This window comes from Oncorhynchus clarkii, chromosome 30 (genome assembly GCF_045791955.1).
Source record: "Oncorhynchus clarkii lewisi isolate Uvic-CL-2024 chromosome 30, UVic_Ocla_1.0, whole genome shotgun sequence".
Taxonomy (NCBI): domain Eukaryota; kingdom Metazoa; phylum Chordata; class Actinopteri; order Salmoniformes; family Salmonidae; genus Oncorhynchus; species Oncorhynchus clarkii.
The window spans coordinates 37,884,803-37,906,099 of NC_092176.1; the positions used below are offsets into that span (position 1 = coordinate 37,884,803).

Sequence of the window (21,297 nt, forward strand, 5' to 3'; positions counted from 1 at the left end):
CCTCAACCCTAACCCTAGCCTCAACTGTAACCTCAACCCTAAACTCAAGCCTAACCTCAACCCTAAACTCAAGCCTAACCTCAACTCTAACCTCAAACCTAACCTCAACCCTAACCTCAACCCTAACCTCAACCCTAGCCTCAACCCCAACCCTAGCCCAACAATAGTTGAAGGTCTAGCAGCAAAACTGGAATGCTTTGATAAGCTGAGACAGTAATAACCCATTCATACAAGTCTGGTTTATCTCTGGTAACATATTCTAGGGTTAGAAGCACAGGAGGACCTTTGCCCTGTGACCTCACCTCTCCCACTGCGTTGGACAGGATGTGGACAATCTTCTCGTGGGGTGTGGCCACTACGCTCTGGCTGTTGATCTCGATGATGCGGTGGCCAACCCTGACTCCTCCCCTCTCAGCGATGCCCCCTCGCATAAGGCTGCAGATCTGTTAGTGTGGAGGAGAAGGTCCATAAAATACTATTACATTCAGCCGTTCAGCCGTTCAGACGTTCAGCCGTTCAGCCGTTCAGCCGTTCAGCCGTTCAGACGTTCAGACGTTCAGCCGTTCAGCCGTTCAGCCGTTCAGCCGTTCAGCCGTTCAGACGTTCAGACATTCAGCCATTCAGACATTCAGCCATTCAGCTATTCAGGCATTCAGGCATTCAGACATTCAGCAATTCAGACATTCAGACATTCAGCTTAAAGGTCCAATGCAGCCGTTTTTTAATCTCAATATCAAATCACTTCTGGGTAATAATTAAGTAAGGTCTTAAGGTCTTTTCAAACAGCTCTTACTCTAAAAGGGCATTATCATAATTTTCATTTCACATTATTATTCCAACCTCATAGTGTGTAAACATATAAAACACAGGTAAATCATGTTTTTGACTGCACTGGGCCTTTAAGATAATATGAAAGGCTGGAGCAGAGCTTAAATTGAACTAAAATTCAGCTATTCAGTTTCAGCAAAAGCATGAGTCCACAGTACACAGTATACAGTACACAGTACACAGTATACAGTACACAGTATACAGTACACAGTACAGTACACAGTACACAGTACACAGTACACAGTATACAGTACAGTACAGTACACAGTACACAGTACACAGTATACAGTACACAGTATACAGTACAGTACACAGTACACAGTATACAGTACAGTACAGTACACAGTACACAGTATACAGTACACAGTATACAGTACAGTACAGTACACAGTACACAGTATACAGTACACAGTATACAGTACACAGTATACAGTACAGTACAGTACACAGTACACAGTATACAGTACACAGTATACAGTACAGTACAGTACACAGTACACAGTACACAGTATACAGTACACAGTATACAGTACAGTACACAGTACACAGTATACAGTACAGTACACAGTACACAGTATACAGTACACAGTATACAGTACAGTACAGTACACAGTACACAGTATACAGTACACAGTACACAGTATACAGTATACAGTACACAGTATACAGTACAGTACAGTACACAGTACACAGTATACAGTACACAGTATACAGTACAGTACAGTACACAGTATACAGTATACAGTACACAGTATACAGTACACAGTACACAGTATACACAAACAAACAAAATGTTATGATCTCAAAGCAAACAAAGTCAAGTGCCCAGTAAGTTTGGGGCTCATGACATCACTAGACAACACATGGTCTCCATGGCGATACCCACAATGCCATTCTGTACGCTGAAGCCTAGCTGGTATCTGAGGTCAGGTCGTCTGATGAGCACCGTGGTTACGGGAGGACACCTTACGATGTTCAGCTTGATACGAGACTGGTTCTTCAGACCCTGCACAGGAGAAGAGAAACAGGAGTCAGACCCTAACAGAGGTGAGAGATGTTCAGTTTGAAGGCACTGTAGATGTTGGCTGTGTGTACTGTCCTTGGCATTCACGTTCTTACGTAAAAGAGAATACGCCATTACAAGAGAATGAGAGTGTATAGAGAGAGCGAGGAAAGAGAGAGAATGAGAGTGTATAGAGAGAGCGAGGAAAGAGAGAGAATGAGAGTGTATAGAGAGAGCGAGGAAAGAGAGAGAATGAGAGTGTATAGAGAGAGCGAGGAAAGGAAGAGAATGAGAGTATACAGAGAGAGCGAGGAAAGAAAGAGAATGAGAGTGTACAGAGAGAGCGAGGAAAGAAAGAGAATGAGAGTGTACAGAGATAGCGAGGAAAGAAAGAGAATGAGAGTGTACAGAGATAGCGAGGAAAGGAAGAGAATGAGAGTATACAGAGATAGCGAGGAAAGAGAGAGAATGAGAGTATACAGAGATAGCGAGGAAAGAGAGAGAATGAGAGTGTACAGAGATAGCGAGGAAAGAGAGAGAATGAGAGTGTACAGAGATAGCGAGGAAAGAGAGAGAATGAGAGTGTACAGAGATAGCGAGGAAAGAGAGAGAATGAGAGTATACAGAGATAGCGAGGAAAGAGAGAGAATGAGAGTGTACAGAGATAGCGAGGAAAGAGAGAGAATGAGAGTGTACAGAGATAGCGAGGAAAGAGAGAGAATGAGAGTGTACAGAGATAGCGAGGAAAGAGAGAGAATGAGAGTGTACAGAGATAGCGAGGAAAGAGAGAGAATGAGAGTGTACAGAGATAGCGAGGAAAGAGAGAGAATGAGAGTGTACAGAGATAGCGAGGAAAGAGAGAGAATGAGAGTGTACAGAGATAGCGAGGAAAGAGAGAGAATGAGAGTGTACAGCGATAGCGAGGAAAGAGAGAGAATGAGAGTGTACAGAGATAGCGAGGAAAGAGAGAGAATGAGAGTGTACAGAGATAGCGAGGAAAGAGAGAGAATGAGAGTGTACAGAGATAGCGAGGAAAGAGAGAGAATGAGAGTGTACAGAGATAGCGAGGAAAGAGAGAGAATGAGAGTGTACAGAGATAGCGAGGAAAGAGAGAGAATGAGAGTGTACAGAGATAGCGAGGAAAGAGAGAGAATGAGAGTGTACAGAGATAGCGAGGAAAGAGAGAGAATGAGAGTGTACAGAGATAGCGAGGAAAGAGAGAGCTGATCAATAAAGGATGCATGGCTGCGGGAACATGTCTTGAGGTGGGGGGGTTTTAATATTTTTTTAATTGTGATTTATAAGATGGTACCCTCAGCCCCCCTACTTCCCGCGGCTTTGAAAGAAAGGAGAGATTCAGAAAAAATAGATAAACAGAGAGGTGTGTGTCCTTTACTACCCACTAGGTAGACAGCGGTAGTCTCACCAGAGAAAGAGAGTGTTGGAGAAGGAGAAAGAGAGAGGGGAAGGAGAGAAAGATAAAGGGGGAGGAGAGAGAGATAAAGGGGGAGGGGAGAGAGATAAAGGGGGAGGAGAGAAAGATAAAGGGGGAGGAGAGAAAGATAAAGGGGGAGGAGAGAGAGATAAAGGGGGATGAGAGCGAGATAGAGGGGGAGGAGAGCGAGATAAAGGGGGAGGAGAGAGAGAGGGGGAGAAGCGAGATAGAGGGGGAGGAGAGAGATGGAGGGGGAGGAGAGAGAGATAGAGGGGGAGGAGAGAGAGAGAGGGGAAGGAGAGTGAGAGAGGGGGAGGAGAGTGAGATAGAGGGGGAGGAGAGAGAGAGAGGGGGAGGAGAGAGATAGAGGGGGAGGAGAGAGATAGAGGGGGAGGAGAGAGAGGGGGGGAGGAGAGTGAGAGAGGGGGAGGAGAGAGAGGGGGGAGGAGAGAGATAGAGGGGGAGGAGAGAGATAGAGGGGAAGGAGAGAGAGAGAGAGAGGGGAAGGAGAGAGAGAGAGAGAGAGGGGAAGGAGAGAGAGAGAGAGGGGAATGAGAGAGAGAGAGAGAGGGGAAGGAGAGAGAGAGAGAGAGGGGAAGGAGAGAGAGGGGAAGGAGAGAGAGAGGGGAAGGGGAGAGAGAGAGAGGGGAAGGAGAGAGAGAGGGGAAGGAGAGAGAGAGAGAGGGGAATGAGAGAGAGAGAGAGAGAGAGAGAGGGGAAGGAGAGAGAGAGAGAGGGTAAGGAGAGAGAGAGAGAGGGGAATGAGAGAGAGAGAGAGAGGGGAAGGAGAGAGAGAGAGAGGGGAAGGAGAGAGAGAGAGAGGGGAAGGAGAGAGAGAGAGAGGGGAATGAGAGAGAGAGAGAGGGGAATGAGAGAGAGAGAGAGAGAGGGGAAGGAGAGAGAGAGAGAGGGGAAGGAGAGAGAGAGAGGGGAGAGGGAGGGATAGATATATACCTTAATGATAGTCTGGCAGGTAGACAGGGGTAGTCCTACCAGACTGGTCCCGTTGATAGACATGATCTGGTCTCCGATGTTCAGACGACCAGACTTCTCAGATGGACCAGCATGCATCATGTTGGCGATGATGACTGTGGGCAGGATGGAGCCCCACCCACTCTCCACAATCACCACGCCCAGAATGTCACCCTTCTGCTTCTCAATGTAAACCTGGGGAGGCACAACCAATAAATGTGTGTGTGTGTGTGTGTGTGTGTGTGTGTGTGTGTGTGTGTGTGTGTATGTGTGTGTGTGTGCTCAGTGACTGACAGACTCACATCTTTGCAGTTCTCAGACTTGGAGAAGTGTATGAGGTCATCATTGTACATGTCCTGAGTGTTGAGCAGATCACTGTATTCTCTCTGACTCAGATCCTCTGGGTTGATGCCATTGGCCCTCAAGAACTCCTGGTACGCCACACTGAAGGCCTGGCCTATAGACTGGGCTATCAGCTGGGCCTGGAGAGGGAAAGCAAGAGGTGGGGGGAGAGGGATAGGGAAAGTGAGAGAAAGATAGAGGGAGGGAGAATAGAGGAAGAGATGGCGGGAGGGAGGAGAGAGGAAGAGATGGAGGGAGGGAGGAGAGAGGAAGAGATGGAGGGAGGGAGGAGAGAGGAAGAGATGGAGGGAAGGAGAAAGGGATAATTTAAAAAGGGATCATTTAAAGCTGCAATATGTAACTTCTTGGCAACACGAACAAATTCACATAGAAATGTGAGTTATAGATCTGTCATCCTCATTGAACACAGGTCTGAGAAGCGGTACTATTTCATATGTACACCAGCTTCAAACAGCCGAAAATACCATATTTTTGATTATTGACAACATAAGTGGATAAAAAACAACAGATCTTTTGATACATATATCTGCTCTGGGGAGCTACAGTTCATTGAGGGAACCATGAATGCCAACATGTACTGTGACATACTGAAGCAGAGCATGATCCCCTCCCTGCGGAGACTGGGCTGCAAGGGCAGTATTCCAACATGATAACGACCCCAAACACACCTCCAAGATGACCACTGCCTTGCTAAAGAAGCTGAGGGTAAAGGTGATGGACTGGCCAAGCATGTCTCCAGACCTAAACCCTATTGTGCATCTGTGGGGCATCCTCAAACAGAAGGTGGAGGAGTACAGGTCTATAACATACACCAGCTCCGTGATGTGGTCATGGAGGAGTGGAAGAGGACTCCAGTGGCAACCTGTGAAGCTCTGGTGAACTCCATGCCCAAGAGGGTTAAGGCAGTGCTGGAATATGATGGTGGCCACACAAAATATTGACACTTTGGGCCCAATTTGGACATTTTCACTTAGGGGTGTACTCACTTTTGTTGCCAGCGGTTTAGACATTAATGGCTGTGTGTTGAGTTATTTTGAGAGGACAGCAAATTGACACTGTTATACAAGCTGTACACTCACTACTTTACATTGTAGCCAAGTGTCATTTCTTCAGTGTTGTCACATGAAAAGGTATACTCAAATATTTACAGAAATGTGAGGGGTGTACTCACTTTTGTGATATACTGTATATCAATGAATTGGCGCGGGCACTAGAAACGTCTGCAGCACCCGGCCTCACCCTACTAGAATCTGAAGTCAAATGTCTACTGTTTGCTGATGATCTGGTGCTTCTGTCACCAACCAAGGAGGGCCTACAGCAGCACCTAGATCTTCTGCACAGATTCTGTCAGACCTGGACCCTGACAGTAAATCTCAGTAAGACCAAAATAATGGTGTTCCAAAAAAGGTCTAGTAGACAAGACAACAAATATAATTTCTACCTAGACACCGTTGCCCTAGAGCACACAAATAATTATACCTACCTCGGCCTAAACATCAACACCACAGGTAACTTCCACAAAGCTGTGGACGATCTGAGAGACAAGGCAAGAAGGGCCTTCTCTGCCATCAAAAGGAACATAAACTCAACATCTAAATTAGGATCTGGGTAGAACTACTTCAGTCAGTTATAGAACCCATTTCCCTTTGTGGTTGTGAGGTCTGGGGTCCGCTCACCAACCAAGAATTCACAAAATGGGACACACACACAATTGAGACTCTGCAAAAATATACTTTGTGTACAACGCAAACCCCCAAACAATGCCAGCAGAGCAGAAGTAGGACTACACCCACTAGTTATCAACATCCATAAAAAAAGCTGTTCAATTCTACAACCAACTAAAACAAAGTGATGCCCACACATTCCACCACAAAGCCCTCATCTACAGACAGATGAACCTAGAGAAGAGTTCCCTCAGCCAGCTGGTTCTGGGACTCTTCACAAACACAAAGAGACCCCACAGAGCCCTCATCTACAGACAGATGAACCTAGAGAAGAGTCCCCTCAGCCAGCTGGTTCTGGGACTCTTCACAAACACAAAGAGACCCCACAGAGCCCAAGGACAGACACACATTTAGACTCAACCAAATTATGAGAAAGCAAAAAGATAACTATTTGACACTCTGTATATGTAACAGTATAACTTTAGACCATCCCCTCGCCCATACCCGGGCGCGAACCAGGGACCCTCTGCACACATCAACAACAGTTTACCCACGAAGCATCGTTACCCATCGCTCCACAAAAGCCGCGGCCCTTGCAGAGCAAGGGGAACTACTACTTCAAGGTCTCAGAGCAAGTGACGTCACCGAATGAAACGCTATTTAGCGCGCACCGCTAACTAGCTAGCCGTTTCACATCCGTTACATATAGAATCAACCAAAAAAACGAAGCAAATTGGAACGCTATCTGGCCCTAAACAGAGAATATTCTGTGGCAGAATACCTGAACACTGTGATTGACACAAAATTAAGAAAATCCTTGACTATGTACAGACTCAGTGAGCATAGCCTTGCTATTGAGAGACCTGACTCTCAAGAGAAGACAGGCTATGTGCTCACTGCCCACAAAATGAGGTGGAAACTGAGCTGCACTTCCTAACCTCCTGCCCAATGTATGACCACATTAGAGAGACATGTTTCCCTCAGATCACACAGACCCACAAAGAATTAGAAAACAAATCAAACACTGATAATCTCCCATATCTGTCAGGTGAAATATCACAGTGTGTCATCACAGCAGCAAGATGTGTGTCCCGTTGCCATGACAAAAGGGCAACCAGTGGAACACAAACAACATTGTAAATACAACCTGTATATTTATCTTCCCTACTATTGCACATGGCTAAAACACTGTACATAGCTGATAATATAAGACTTAAAATGTCTTTATCTTTTTAAAAACGTTTTGAGTGCAAAGAGAGAGAGGGAGAGGGAGGGAGAAGGAGAGAAAGAGAGAGAGAGAATCATTTGTACATCGTTACAACAATATATATACATAATATGACATTTGTGATGTTTACTGTTCATTTTGATTGTTTATTGCACTTTTGTATATTATCTACTTCACCTGCTTTGGCAACGTTAACATATGTTTCCCATGACAATAAAGCCCTCTGAATTGATTTAAATTGAATTGAGAGAGGGAGAGAGAGAGAGAAAGGGAGAGAAAGAGAGAGAGAGAGAGGGAGAGGTTGAGAGGGAGAGAGAGTGAGAGAGATGGGGGGGAGTTGAGAGGGAGAGAGAGAGGGGAGAGGTTGAGAGGGAGAGAGAAAGAGAGAGATGATTAGACAGATGTTAGAGAGTAAGGGTAAAGAGAGATCCTCACATCCTCCGACTCGAAAACATGACAAATCATCTTGTACTGGCTTTGTTTCTCCTCCTGGTCAGGTTCAGACACCTCCACACTGTCCGTTGAGTCTGGGCGGGGCATGCGGCGTCTCGCCATCAGAACCACGATGTTGCCGATGTCAGCGATGTAGGAGATGGTCCTCAGGGTGTGATCCATCATGGTCTCCTGGAGATAGATAGAGGAGGAGGGTTAGGGTCAGGGGTTAGGAGTGATAGGGTCAGGGGTCCATCATGGTCTCCTGTAGATAGAGGAGGGTTAGGGTCAGGGGTCCATCATGGTCTCCTGGAGATAGATAGAGGAGGAGGGTTAGGGTCAGGGGTTAGGAGTGATAGGGTCAGGGGTCCATCATGGTCTCCTGTAGATAGATAGGGGAGGAGGGTTAGGGTCAGGGGTTAGGAGTGATAGGGTCAGGGGTCCATCATGGTCTCCTGTAGATAGATAGAGGAGGCTTAGGGTCAGGGGTTAGGAGTAATAGGGTCAGGGGTCCATCATGGTCTCCTGGACATAGATAGAGGAGAAGGTTTTCAGGTTTCTGTAGGTATCAATATTCAGCTTAGAGAGAGAGAGAGAGAGAGAGAGAGACAGAGAGAGAGAGAGACAGAGAGAGAGAGAGAGACAGATTGACAGAGACAGACAGACAGACAGAGAGAAAGAGAGAGAGAGAGAGACAGAGAGAGACAGAGAGAGAGAGAGAGAGCGAGAGAGAGAGAGTAACAAAGCCATCCCCTACAGAGAGATGAACCTGGAGAAGAGTCCCCTAAGCAAGCTGGTCCTGGGGCTCTGTTCACAAACACAAACACACCCCACAGAGCCCCAGGACAGCAGCACAATTAGACCCAACCAAATCATGAGAAGACAAAAAGATAATTACATGACACATTGGAAAGAATTCACAAAAAAACAGAGCAAACTAGAATGCTATTTGGCCCTAAACAGAGAGTACACAGCGGCGGAATACCTGACCACTGTGACTGACACAAAATTAAGGAAAGCTTTGACTATGTACAGACTCAGTGAGCATAGCCTTGCTATTGAGAAAGGCCGCCGTAGGCAGACATGGCTCTCAAGAGAAGACAGGCTATGTGCTCACTGCCCACAAAATGAGGTGGAAACTGAGCTGCACTTCATAACCTCCTGCCCAATGTATGACCATATTAGAGAGACATATTTCCCTCAGATTACACAGATCCACAAAGAATTAGAAAACAAATCCAATTTTGATAAACTCCCATATCTACTGGGTGAAATTCCACAGTGTGCCATCACAGCAGCAAGATGTGTGACCTGTTGCCACGAGAAAAGGGCAACCAGTGAAGAACAAACACCATTGTAAATACAACCCATATTTATGCTTATTTATTTTATCTTGTGTCCTTTAACCATTTGTACATTGTTAAAACACTGTATATATATATAATATGACATTTGTAATGTCTTTATTGTTTTGAAACGTCTGTATGTGTAATGTTTACTGTTAATTTTTATTGTTTATTTCACTTTATATATTCACTTTATATATGATCTACCTCACTTGCTTTGGCAATGTTAACACATGTTTCCCATGCCAATAAAGCCCTTGAATTGAATTGAATTGAGAGAGAGAGAGAGAGACAGAGAGATAGATAGAGAGAGAGAGAGAGTACCTGTGAGTCAGCATTGAGGACTTTGATCCTCTGGGTGGAGATGAAGAGATCCACCTCTGTCATGGGCTGGGCCTCTCCCTCTGGAGTCTGCTTAGAGACACACACACACATATACACACGCACGCACGCACACACACACACACAGACACACACACACACACACACACACACACACACACACACACACACACACACACACACACACACACACACACGCACACATATACAGAACACACAGACAGGGACACAGAAAGAGACAGAACGGGGAAAATGAGCATCGAGTCTATTAGAGCAGCACTGATGAGTTAGTCCAGTATTAGAGCAGTACTGATGAGTTAATCCAGTTTTAGAGCAGTACTGATGAGTTAGTCCAGTATTAGAGCAGTACTGATGAGTTAGTCCAGTATTAGAGCAGTACTGATGAGTTAGTCCAGTATTACAGCAGTACTGATGAGTTAGTTCAGTATTAGAGCAGTACTGATGAGTTAGTCCAGTATTAGAGCAGTACTGATGAGAGTTAGTCCAGTATTAGAGCAGTGCTGATGAGTTAGTCCAGTATTAGAGCAGTACTGATGAGTTAGTCCAGTATTAGAGCAGTACTGATGAGAGTTAGTCCAGTATTAGAGCAGTACTGATGAGAGTTAGTCCAGTATTAGAGCAGTACTGATGAGTTAGTCCAGTATTAAAGCAGTACTGATGAGTTAGTCCAGTATTAGAGCAGTACTGATGAGTTAGTCCAGTATTAGAGCAGTACTGATGAGTTAGTCCAGTATTAGAGCAGTACTGATGAGTTAGTCCAGTATTAGAGCAGTACTGATGAGTTAGTCCAGTATTAGAGCAGTGCTGATGAGTTAGTCCAGTATTAGAGCAGTACTGATGAGAGTTAGTCCAGTATTAGAGCAGTACTGATGAGTTAGTCCAGTATTAGAGCAGTACTGATGAGTTAGTCCAGTATTAGAGAGGTACTGATGAGTTAGTCCAGTATTAGAGCAGTACTGAGAGTTAGTCCAGTATTAGAGCAGTACTGATGAGTTAGTCCAGTATTAGAGCAGTACTGATGAGAGTTAGTCCAGTATTAGAGCAGGACTGATGAGTTAGTCCAGTATTAGAGCAGTACTGATGAGTTAGTCCAGTATTAGAGCAGTACTGGTGAGTTAGTCCAGTATTAGAGCAATGCTGATGAGTTAGTCCAGTATAAGAGCAGTACTGATGAGTTAGTCCAGTATTAGAGCAGTACTGATGAGAGTTAGTCCAGTATTAGAGCAGTACTGATGAGTTAGTCCAGTATTAGAGCAGTACTGATGAGTTAGTACAGTATTAGAGCAGTACTGATGAGTTAGTCCAGTATTAGAGAAGTACTGATGAGTTAGTACAGTATTAAAGCAGTACTGATGAGAGTTAGTCCAGTATTAGAGCTGTACTGATGAGTTAGTTCAGTATTAGAGCAGTACTGATGAGTTAGTCCAGTATTAGAGCAGTAATATATATATATATATATATATATATATATATATATATATATATATATATATATATATATATATATATATATACCTATATCTCTATAGGTAGCAGAGAGACTGGTGTTAGTTCAGTATATTCTCTATGGGTAGCAGAGAGACTGGTGTTAGTTCAGTATAGTATCTCTATAGGTAGCAGAGAGACTGGTGTTAGTTCAGTATAGTCTCTATAGGTAGCAGAGAGACTGGTGTTAGTTCAGTAGATGGTGGTGTTAGTTCAGTATAGTATCTCTATAGGTAGCAGAGAGACTGGTGTTAGTTCAGTATAGTCTCTCTATAGGTAGCAGAGAGACTGGTGTTAGTTCAGTATAGTATCTCTATAGGTAGCAGAGAGACTGGTGTTAGTTCAGTATAGTATCTCTATAGGTAGCAGAGAGACTGGTGTTAGTTCAGTATAGTATCTCTATAGGTAGCAGAGAGACTGGTGTTAGTTCAGTATAGTCTCTATAGGTAGCAGAGAGACTGGTGTTAGTTCAGTATCTCTATATGTAGCAGAGAGACTGGTGTTAGTTCAGTATAGTATCTCTATAGGTAGCAGAGAGACTGGTGTTAGTTCAGTATAGTCTCTATAGGTAGCAGAGAGACTGGTGTTAGTTCAGTATAGTCTCTATAGGTAGCAGAGAGACTGGTGTTAGTTCAGTATCTCTATATGTAGCAGAGAGACTGGTGTTAGTTCAGTATAGTATCTCTATAGGTAGCAGAGAGACTGGTGTTAGTTCAGTATAGTCTCTCTAGTCTAGTTAACAGTGTTTCTCAACATCTCTCCTGGGGACCCACTGTGGAAGCTGGCTTTCACTCACTATACTGTAGTTATGCTGTATTTTTGGCCACTGCATTAAGTGGTTTTACAGTAATGGGAGTGATTAGTTGTAATGACAACCTGTGAGTACCCAGGACCTGTTGAGAAACCTTGGGGTTAGTGTGACTAGTTAGTGGGTTGGAAAGGAGAGAGAGAGGGTTTCTGTGTGTAATGTTAACCACAGGACTCACAGTGTTAACAGACTTACAATCGTTGCAAACCACAACACCGATAGAGAAACTTGTGCCAGAGAAAAACAAGACATGTCTTCAAATACAACACAACTTCACCGTGTATGAAGAAAGGAATCGTGGCTGGGCGGCCATTTTCTGCATCCAGCACATTCTAGTGGTCTTCTTCCAAGCTTCAATTGTATTTATTTAAACCTTTATTTAACTAGGCAAGTCAGTTAAAGAACAAATTCTTCTTTACAATGATGGCCTACACCGGCCAAACCGGACGACGCTGGGCCAATTGTGCGCCCCCCCCCCCCCTATGGGACTCCCAATCACTGCAGGTTGTGATACAGCCTGGATTCAAACCAGGGTGTCTGTAGCACCATCTCTAGCAGTGAGATGCAGTGCCTTAGACCGCTGCGCCACTCAGGAGCCAGAAATGACTATGTCTTTACATCGTACCTCTATGTGTCCGTGTTGTTCTGTCAGTATGTTGTAGAAACTCTACAGGGGGAGGAGTCGGGGGGAATGTCCCACGTGGAACCAGAAAAATGGTGATGGATTTTAACAGACAATGTACAGTACACATGTACAGTACACATCAACTGGATTCAGAGAATGCAGAGTAAAATAAAAGAAGGGAAACAACACAGGATTAAGTCCCAACTGGCTCCCTATTCCCTACATAGTGCACAGCTGCCCATAGACCCTGGTCTTTAGTAGTGCACTATAAAGGGAATAGGGTGCCAGAGTCCTATTGACCCTGGTCTAAAGTAGTGTAATATGTAGGGAATAGGGTACCATTAGGGACGTAAACACAGACAGATGCAGGCAAACATAACGGAAACACTGAACAGCCAATCAATGGGGAGTACCGCACCTTCATCTTGTTTTTGGCTAATTTCTGGGCCGTCTGCTTGGAATCAACGCACGTACAGGAGAATGGGTTAGACTGAAGCAGGACTCAGGGCTCAGGCAGTGTGTGTGTGTGTGTGTGTGTGTGTGTGTGTGTGTGTGTGTGTGTGTGTGCGTGCGTGCGTGCGTGCGTGCGTGCGTGCGTCTAAAGTTCCAACATCTATTGACTGGTGCATCTAATTTACCATTCAGTATGTGTTGTGTTATATTTTATCCAGCAGGTGGCTCACTTGAAATGATTAGTTATAGTTCTAATTCTAGTCATCTATTTATCTATTTAATTACATGGGGAAAGAAGTGTCTGCTGAATTGTAATCTTGAGTATATAGTCTACAGTATTAAACCTCATATATGAAGGATGCTATTTAAATACTAGAACAGAACCCCTCTAGTAGAAGGCACAGAGATGCTGTGATGAGAACAGGAGTGAAAACAGAGAACATTGTCAAGGTGTGCAAGGTATATATTACAGGACTACGGTATAGACCACAGGACTACAGTTTAGACTACAGGACTACAGTATAGACTACAGTATAGACCACAGGACTACAGTTTAGACTACAGGACTACAGTATAGACTACATGACTACAGTATAGACTACAGGACTACAGTATAGACTATAGGACTATAGTATAGACTACAGGACTACAGTATAGACTGCAGGACTACAGTTTAGACTACAGGACTACAGTATAGACTACAGTATAGACTACAGGACTACAGTATAGACTACATGACTACAGTATAGACTACAGGACTACAGTATAGACTACAGTATAGACTACAGGACTACAGTATAGACTACAGGACTACAGTATAGAATACAGTATAGACTACAGTATAGACTACAGGACTACAGTATAGACTACAGTATAGACTACAGTATAGACTACAGGACTACAGTATAGACTACAAGACTACAGTATAGACTACAGTATAGACTACAGTATAGACTACAGGACTATAGTATAGACTACAGGACTACAGTATAGACTACAAGACTACAGTATAGACTACAGGACTACAGTATAGACTACAGTATAGACTGCAGTATAGACTACAGTATAAACTACAAGACTACAGTATAGACTACAGGACTACAGTATAGACTACAGTATAGACTACAGGACTACAGTATAGACTACAAGACTACAGTATAGACTACAGTATAGACTACAGTATAGGACTACAAGACTACAGTATAGACTACAGTATAGACTACATCATAGACTACATGACTACAGTATAGACTACAGTATAGACTACAGGACTATAATATAGACTACATGACTACAGTATAGACTACAGGACTACAGTATAGACTACATGACTACATTATAGACTACAGCATAGACTACAGGACTACAGTATAGACTACATGACTACAATATAGACTACATGACTACAGTATAGACTACAGGACTACAGTATATAGACTACAGTATAGACAACAGCATAGACTACAGTATAGACTGGGTACCGGTACAGAGTCAATGTGTGGGGGTACCAGTTAGTCGAGGTAATTGAGGTAATATGTGTATGTATGTCTATGTAGGTAGAGTTATTAAAGTGACTATGCATAAATCACTTGTGAGTGATACGTTCCTAAAGCAGTATTTCATATTGCCTGAACAGGCAGTTAACCCACTGTTCCTAGACCAGTTAACCCACTGTTCCTAGACCAGTTAACCCACTGTTCCTAGACCAGTTAACCCACTGTTCCTAGACCAGTTAACCCACTGTTCCTAGGCCAGTTAACCCACTGTTCCTAGGCCAGTTAACCCACTGTTCCTAGGCCAGTTAACCCACTGTTCCTAGGCCAGTTAACCCACTGTTCCTAGACCAGTTAACCCACTGTTCCTAGGCCGTCATTGAAAATAAGAATTTGTTCTTAACTGACTTGCCTAGTTAAATAAAGGTTAAATAAATCAATAAAATAAAATATTTAGTCAGTATTAAACTGCTGATGGTTTAAAACAGTCATGTGTACTTGTCTACTGTCCACCAGGGTCAACCCAGCATATTCAACCACATAATTAAAGAATACAACATTTAATCTGTCTCTCTCTTCAACTTGAAGAGGCTGACGGCCTCCGGTTGTTCTATACATTCTACAGTATAGAGCTGTGTATTGTAGATGAGATCTGTGTCTGGCCTACAGTATAGAGCTGTGTATTGTAGATGAGATCTGTGTCTGGTCTACAGTATAGAGCTGTGTATTGTAGATGAGATCTGTGTCTGGTCTACAGTATAGAGCTGTGTATTGTAGATGAGATCTGTGTCTGGTCTACAGTATAGAGCTGTGTATTGTAGATGAGATCTGTATCTGGTCTACAGTATAGAGCTGTGTATTGTAGATGAGATCTGTGTCTGGTCTACAGTATAGAGCTGTGTATTGTAGATGAGATCTGTGTCTGGTCTACAGTATAGAGCTGTGTATTGTAGATGAGATCTGTATCTGGTCTACAATATAGAGCTGTGTATTGTAGATGAGATCTGTGTCTGGTCTACAGTATAGAGCTGTGTCTTTCCTCACCTTGATGTGGCTGACGGCCTCCTGGGCCTGCATCATACGGACGTTCTTTGAGGGCGTCTTGTCAGACAGCAGCTGGGTGGAGCCCAGGTAGTTAGCAGCAAATATGATCCCATCGATCAGGTCCTCTGGGTCACACGGACCTGGGACTGGGGGAGGAGGCGATAGGGGGAGTAGAGTTGGGGAAGAGAGAGGGGGTGGAGGGGGAGGAGTTTTGAAAACATTGCGGAGGCTTGAACTGCGAATATTGTATACAAAACTTTGAGTTGAAATTTGTAAAATTTTGAAATGTTGAGAGAGAGAGAGAGAGAGAGAGAGAGAGGGAGAGAGGGAGGGAGATTGAGAGAGGGAGAGAGGGAGGGAGGGGGAGAGAGAGAGAGAGAGAGAGAGAGAGAGAGAGAGAGAGAGAGGGAGAGAGGGAGGGAGAGAGATTGAGAGAGAGAGAGAGGGAGAGAGGGAGGGAGGGGGAGAAAGAGAGAGAGAGAGAGAGAGAGAGAGAGAGAGAGAGAGAGAGAGAGAAAGAGAAAGAGAAAGAGAAAGAGAGAGAAAGAGAAAGAGAGAGAGAAAGAGAGAGGGAGGGAGAAAGGGAGAGAGAGAGAGAGAGAGAAAGAGAGGGAGAGAGGGAGAAAGCTGAGAGAGCTGAGAGAGAGAGAGATAAAGAGGAGAGAGAGAGAGAGAGCTAAAGAGGAGAGAGAGAGAGAGAGAGACAGAGAGAGAGAGAGTGAGACAGAGACAGAGAGACACAGAAAGAGAGAAAGAGAGACAGAGAGAGAGAGACAGAGAGAGAGAGAGAGACAGAGAGAGAGATAGTGAAAGAGAGAGAGAAAGAGAGAGCTAAAGAGGAGAGAGAGAGAAAGAGAGAGAGAGAGAAAGATATTACATTATTTTGGAACTTTTGTGAGTGTAATGTTTACTGTTAATTTGTATTGTTTATTCACTTTTGTTTATTATCTACACTTGATTTGGCAATGTTAACACAGGTTTCCCATGCCAATAGAGCCCTTAAATTGAATTGAAAGAGAGAGAGAGAGAGAGAGAGAGAGGGGGAGGGAAGTGTGAGCGAGAGAAAGGGAGTGAGAGAGAGAGAGAGAGAGAGAGAGAGAGAGAGAGAGAGCGAGATAGAGGGGGAGGGATGTGTGAGAATGAGAGAGAGAGAGAGAGAGAGAGAGAGAGAGAGAGAGAGAGAGAGAGAGAGAGAGAGAGAGAGAGAGCGAGATAGAGGGGGAGGGATGTGTGAGAATGAGAGAGAGAGAGAGAGAGAGAGAGAGAGAGAGAGCGAGAGAGAGAGAGAGAGAGAGTGAGCGAGCGAGCGAGCGAGATAGAGGGGGGGATGTGTGAGTGCCTTGCAAACGTTTTCACCCTCCTTGGTGTTTTTCCTATTTTGTTGCATTACAACCTGTAATTTAAATTGATTTTCTCATGTAATGGACAGACACAAAATAGTCCAAATTGGTGAAGTGAAATGAAAAAAATGACTTATAAATATTTAAAAAAATCTGGTGCAACCAATTACCTTCAGAAGTCACATAATTAGTTAAATAAAGTCCACCTGTGTGCAATCTAAGTGTCACATGATCTGTCACATGATCTCAGTATATATACACCTGTTCTGAAAGGCCCCAGAGTCTGCAACTACTAAGCAAGGGGCACCACTAAGCAAGGGGCACCACTAAGCAAGGGGCACCACTAAGCAAGGGGCACCACCAAGCAAGGGGCACCATGAAAACCAAGGAGCTCTCCAAACAGGTCAGGAATAAAGTTGTGGAGAAGTACAGATCAGGGTTATAAAAAATATCTGAAACTTTGAACATCCCATGGAGCACCATTAAATACATTACTAATAAATGGAAAGAATATGGCACCACAACAAACCTGCCAAGAGAGGGCCGCCCACCAAAACTCACAGACCAGGCAAGGAGGGCATTTAATCAGAGAGGCAACAAAGAGACCAAAGATGACCCTGAAGGAGCTGCAAAGCTCCACAGCGGAGATTGGAGTATCTGTCCATAGGACCACTTTAAGCTGTACACTCCACAGAGCTGGTCTTTACAGAGGAGTGGCCGGAATAAAAAACATTGCTTAAAGAAGAAAATAAGCAAACACATTTGGTGTTCACCAAAAGACATGAGGGAGACTCCCCAAACATATGGAAGAAGGTACTCTGGTCAGATGAGACTAAAATTAAGCTTTTTGGCCATCAAGGAAAACGCTATGTCGCAAACCCAACAACTCTCACCACCCCGAGAACACCACAGTGAAGCATGGTGGTGGCAGCATCATGCTGAGGAGATGTTTTTCATCAGCAGGGACTGGGAAACTGGTCAGAATTGAAGGAATGATGGATGGTGCTAAATATAGGGAAATTCTTGAGGGAAACCTGTTTCAGTCTTCCAGAGATTTGAGACTGGGACAGAGGATCACCTTCCAGCAGGACAATGACCCTAAGAATACTGCTAAAGCAACACTCGGAGTGTGTTAAGGGGCAATGTTTAATTGTCTTGGGATGGCCTAGTCGAAGCCCAGACCTCCAATTGAGAACCTGTGGTATGACTTAAAGATTGCTGTACACCAGCGGAACCTATCCAACTTGAACGAGCTGGAGCTGTTTTTCCTTGAAGAATGGGCAAAAATCCCAGTGGCTAGATGTGCCAAGCTTATAGAGACATACCCCAAGAGACTTGCAGCTGTAATTACTGCAAAAGGTGGCTCTACAAAGTATTGACTTTGGGGAGAGTGAATAGTTATGCACACTCAAGTTCAGTTTTTTTTTGTCCTATTTCTTGTTTGTTTCACTATAAAAATGTTTTGCTTCTTCAAAGTGGTAGGCATGTTGTGTTCATCAAATGATACAACCCCCCCCCCCCCCCCCAAATCAATTTTAATTCCAGGTTGTAAGGCAACAAAATAGTAACTCTCTCTCTCTCTCTCTCTCTCTCTCTCTCTCTCTCTCTCTCTCTCTCTCTCTCTCTCTCTCTCTCTCTCTCTCTCTCTCTCTCTCTCTCTCTCTCTCTCTCTCTCTCTCTCTCTCTCTCTCTCTCTCTCTCTCTCTCTCTCTCTCTCTCTCTCTCTCTCTCTCTCTCTCTCTCTCTCTCAGCCCTCCATGACATTTAAAAACGCTGATCTGGCACTGAATCTGGCCTACACATCAGCATACCCCCACAGAGCATATTCACCCAAGCATTACCGTAACTACCGTAATATACCGTAATTACCGTAATATATTCAAATCTGCACTGGCAAAGCAAAGCCTAGTAAAGTAAAGGAGGACAGGGAGAGAACTAAAGGGAGGTCTTACCTTCTACATAGGTAGGGAGAGAACTAAAGGGAGGTCTTACCTTCTACATAGGTAGGGAGAGAACTAAAGGGAGGTCTTACCTTCTACATAGGTAGGGAGAGAACTAAAGGGAGGTCTTACCTTCTACATAGGTAGGGAGAGAACTAAAGGGAGGTCTTACCTTCTACATAGGTAGGGAGAGAACTAAAGGGAGGTCTTACCGTCTACATAGGTAGGGAGAGAACTAAAGGGAGGTCTTACCTTCTACATAGGTAGGGAGAGAACTAAAGGGAGGTCTTACCTTCTACATAGGTAGGGAGAGAACTAAAGGGAGGTCTTACCTTCTACATAGGTAGGGAGAGAACTAAAGGGAGGTCTTACCGTCTACATAGGTAGGGAGAGAACTAAAGGGAGGTCTTACCTTCTACATAGGTAGGGAGAGAACTAAAGGGAGGTCTTACCGTCTACATAGGTAGGGAGAGAACTAAAGGGAGGTCTTACCGTCTACATAGGTAGGGAGAGAACTAAAGGGAGGTCTTACCGTCTACATAGGTAGGGAAGGAGGACAGGGAGAGAACTAAAGGGAGGTCTTACCGTCTACATAGGTAGGGAGAGAACTAAAGGGAGGTCTTACCGTCTACATAGGTAGGGAGAGAACTAAAGGGAGGTCTTACCGTCTACATAGGTAGGGAGAGAACTAAAGGGAGGTCTTACCTTCTACATAGGTAGGGAGAGAACTAAAGGGAGGTCTTACCGTCTACATAGGTAGGGAGAGAACTAAAGGGAGGTCTTACCGTCTACATAGGTAGGGAGAGAACTAAAGGGAGGTCTTACCGTCTACATAGGTAGGGAGAGAACTAAAGGGAGGTCTTACCTTCTACATAGGTAGGGAGAGAACTAAAGGGAGGTCTTACCGTCTACATAGGTAGGGAGAGAACTAAAGGGAGGTCTTACCGTCTACATAGGTAGGGAGAGAACTAAAGGGAGGTCTTACCGTCTACATAGGTAGGGAGAGAACTAAAGGGAGGTCTTACCGTCTACATAGGTAGGGAAGGAGGACAGGGAGAGAACTAAAGGGAGGTCTTACCTTCTACATAGGTAGGGAGAGAACTAAAGGGAGGTCTTACCTTCTACATAGGTAGGGAGAGAACTAAAGGGAGGTCTTACCTTCTACATAGGTAGGGAGAGAACTAAAGGGAGGTCTTACCTTCTACATAGGTAGGGAGAGAACTAAAGGGAGGTCTTACCTTCTACATAGGTAGGGAGAGAACTAAAGGGAGGTCTTACCTTCTACATAGGTAGGGAGAGAACTAAAGGGAGGTCTTACCTTCTACATAGGTAGGGAGAGAACTAAAGGGAGGTCTTACCTTCTACATAGGTAGGGAGAGAACTAAAGGGAGGTCTTACCTTCTACATAGGTAGGGAGAGAACTAAAGGGAGGTCTTACCGTCTACATAGGTAGGGAGAGAACTAAAGGGAGGTCTTACCTTCTACATAGGTAGGGAGAGAACTAAAGGGAGGTCTTACCGTCTACATAGGTAGGGAGAGAACTAAAGGGAGGTCTTACCGTCTACATAGGTAGGGAGAGAACTAAAGGGAGGTCTTACCGTCTACATAGGTAGGGAGAGAACTAAAGGGAGGTCTTACCTTCTACATAGGTAGGGAGAGAACTAAAGGGAGGTCTTACCGTCTACATAGGTAGGGAGAGAACTAAAGGGAGGTCTTACCGTCTACATAGGTAGGGAGAGAACTAAAGGGAGGTCTTACCGTCTACATAGGTAGGGAGAGAACTAAAGGGAGGTCTTACCTTCTACATAGGTAGGGAGAGAACTAAAGGGAGGTCTTACCGTCTACATAGGTAGGGAGAGAACTAAAGGGAGGTCTTACCGTCTACATAGGTAGGGAGAGAACTAAAGGGAGGTCTTACCTTCTACATAGGTAGGGAGAGAACTACAGGGAGGTCTTACCGTCTACATAGGTAGGGAGAGAACTAAAGGGAGGTCTTACCGTCTACATAGGTAGGGAGAGAACTAAAGGGAGGTCTTACCGTCTACATAGGTAGGGAGAGAACTAAAGGGAGGTCTTACCATCTACATAGGTAGGGAGAGAACTAAAGGGAGGTCTTACCGTCTACATAGGTAGGGAGAGAACTAAAGGGAGGTCTTACCTTCTACATAGGTAGGGAGAGAACTAAAGGGAGGTCTTACCGTCTACATAGGTAGGGAGAGAACTAAAGGGAGGTCTTACCGTCTACATAGGTAGGGAGATAACTAAAGGGAGGTCTTACCTTCTACATAGGTAGGGAGAGAACTAAAGGGAGGTCTTACCGTCTACATAGGTAGGGAGAGAACTAAAGGGAGGTCTTACCGTCTACATAGGTAGGGAGAGAACTAAAGGGAGGTCTTACCTTCTGCATAGGTAGGGAGAGAACTAAAGGGAGGTCTTACCGTCTACATAGGTAGGGAGAGAACTAAAGGGAGGTCT

General features: G+C 44.4%; 1 protein-coding gene across 1 annotated transcript in view; it reads right to left on the bottom strand.

The window, feature by feature from the left end:
• The window catches only part of LOC139390108 (amyloid-beta A4 precursor protein-binding family A member 1-like), a 125,981-nt gene that overhangs the window by 1,293 nt on the left and 103,391 nt on the right, over positions 1-21,297 (bottom strand). The window contains exons 6-13 of the mRNA XM_071137265.1: positions 15,543-15,688; positions 12,971-13,003; positions 9,596-9,682; positions 7,929-8,117; positions 4,541-4,720; positions 4,221-4,433; positions 1,715-1,834; positions 303-443 (exon numbers count right to left, since the gene is read on the bottom strand). Of these exons, the coding sequence (XP_070993366.1) occupies positions 303-443; positions 1,715-1,834; positions 4,221-4,433; positions 4,541-4,720; positions 7,929-8,117; positions 9,596-9,682; positions 12,971-13,003; positions 15,543-15,688 (1,109 nt within the window). The remainder of the gene's footprint in view (positions 1-302; positions 444-1,714; positions 1,835-4,220; positions 4,434-4,540; positions 4,721-7,928; positions 8,118-9,595; positions 9,683-12,970; positions 13,004-15,542; positions 15,689-21,297) is intronic.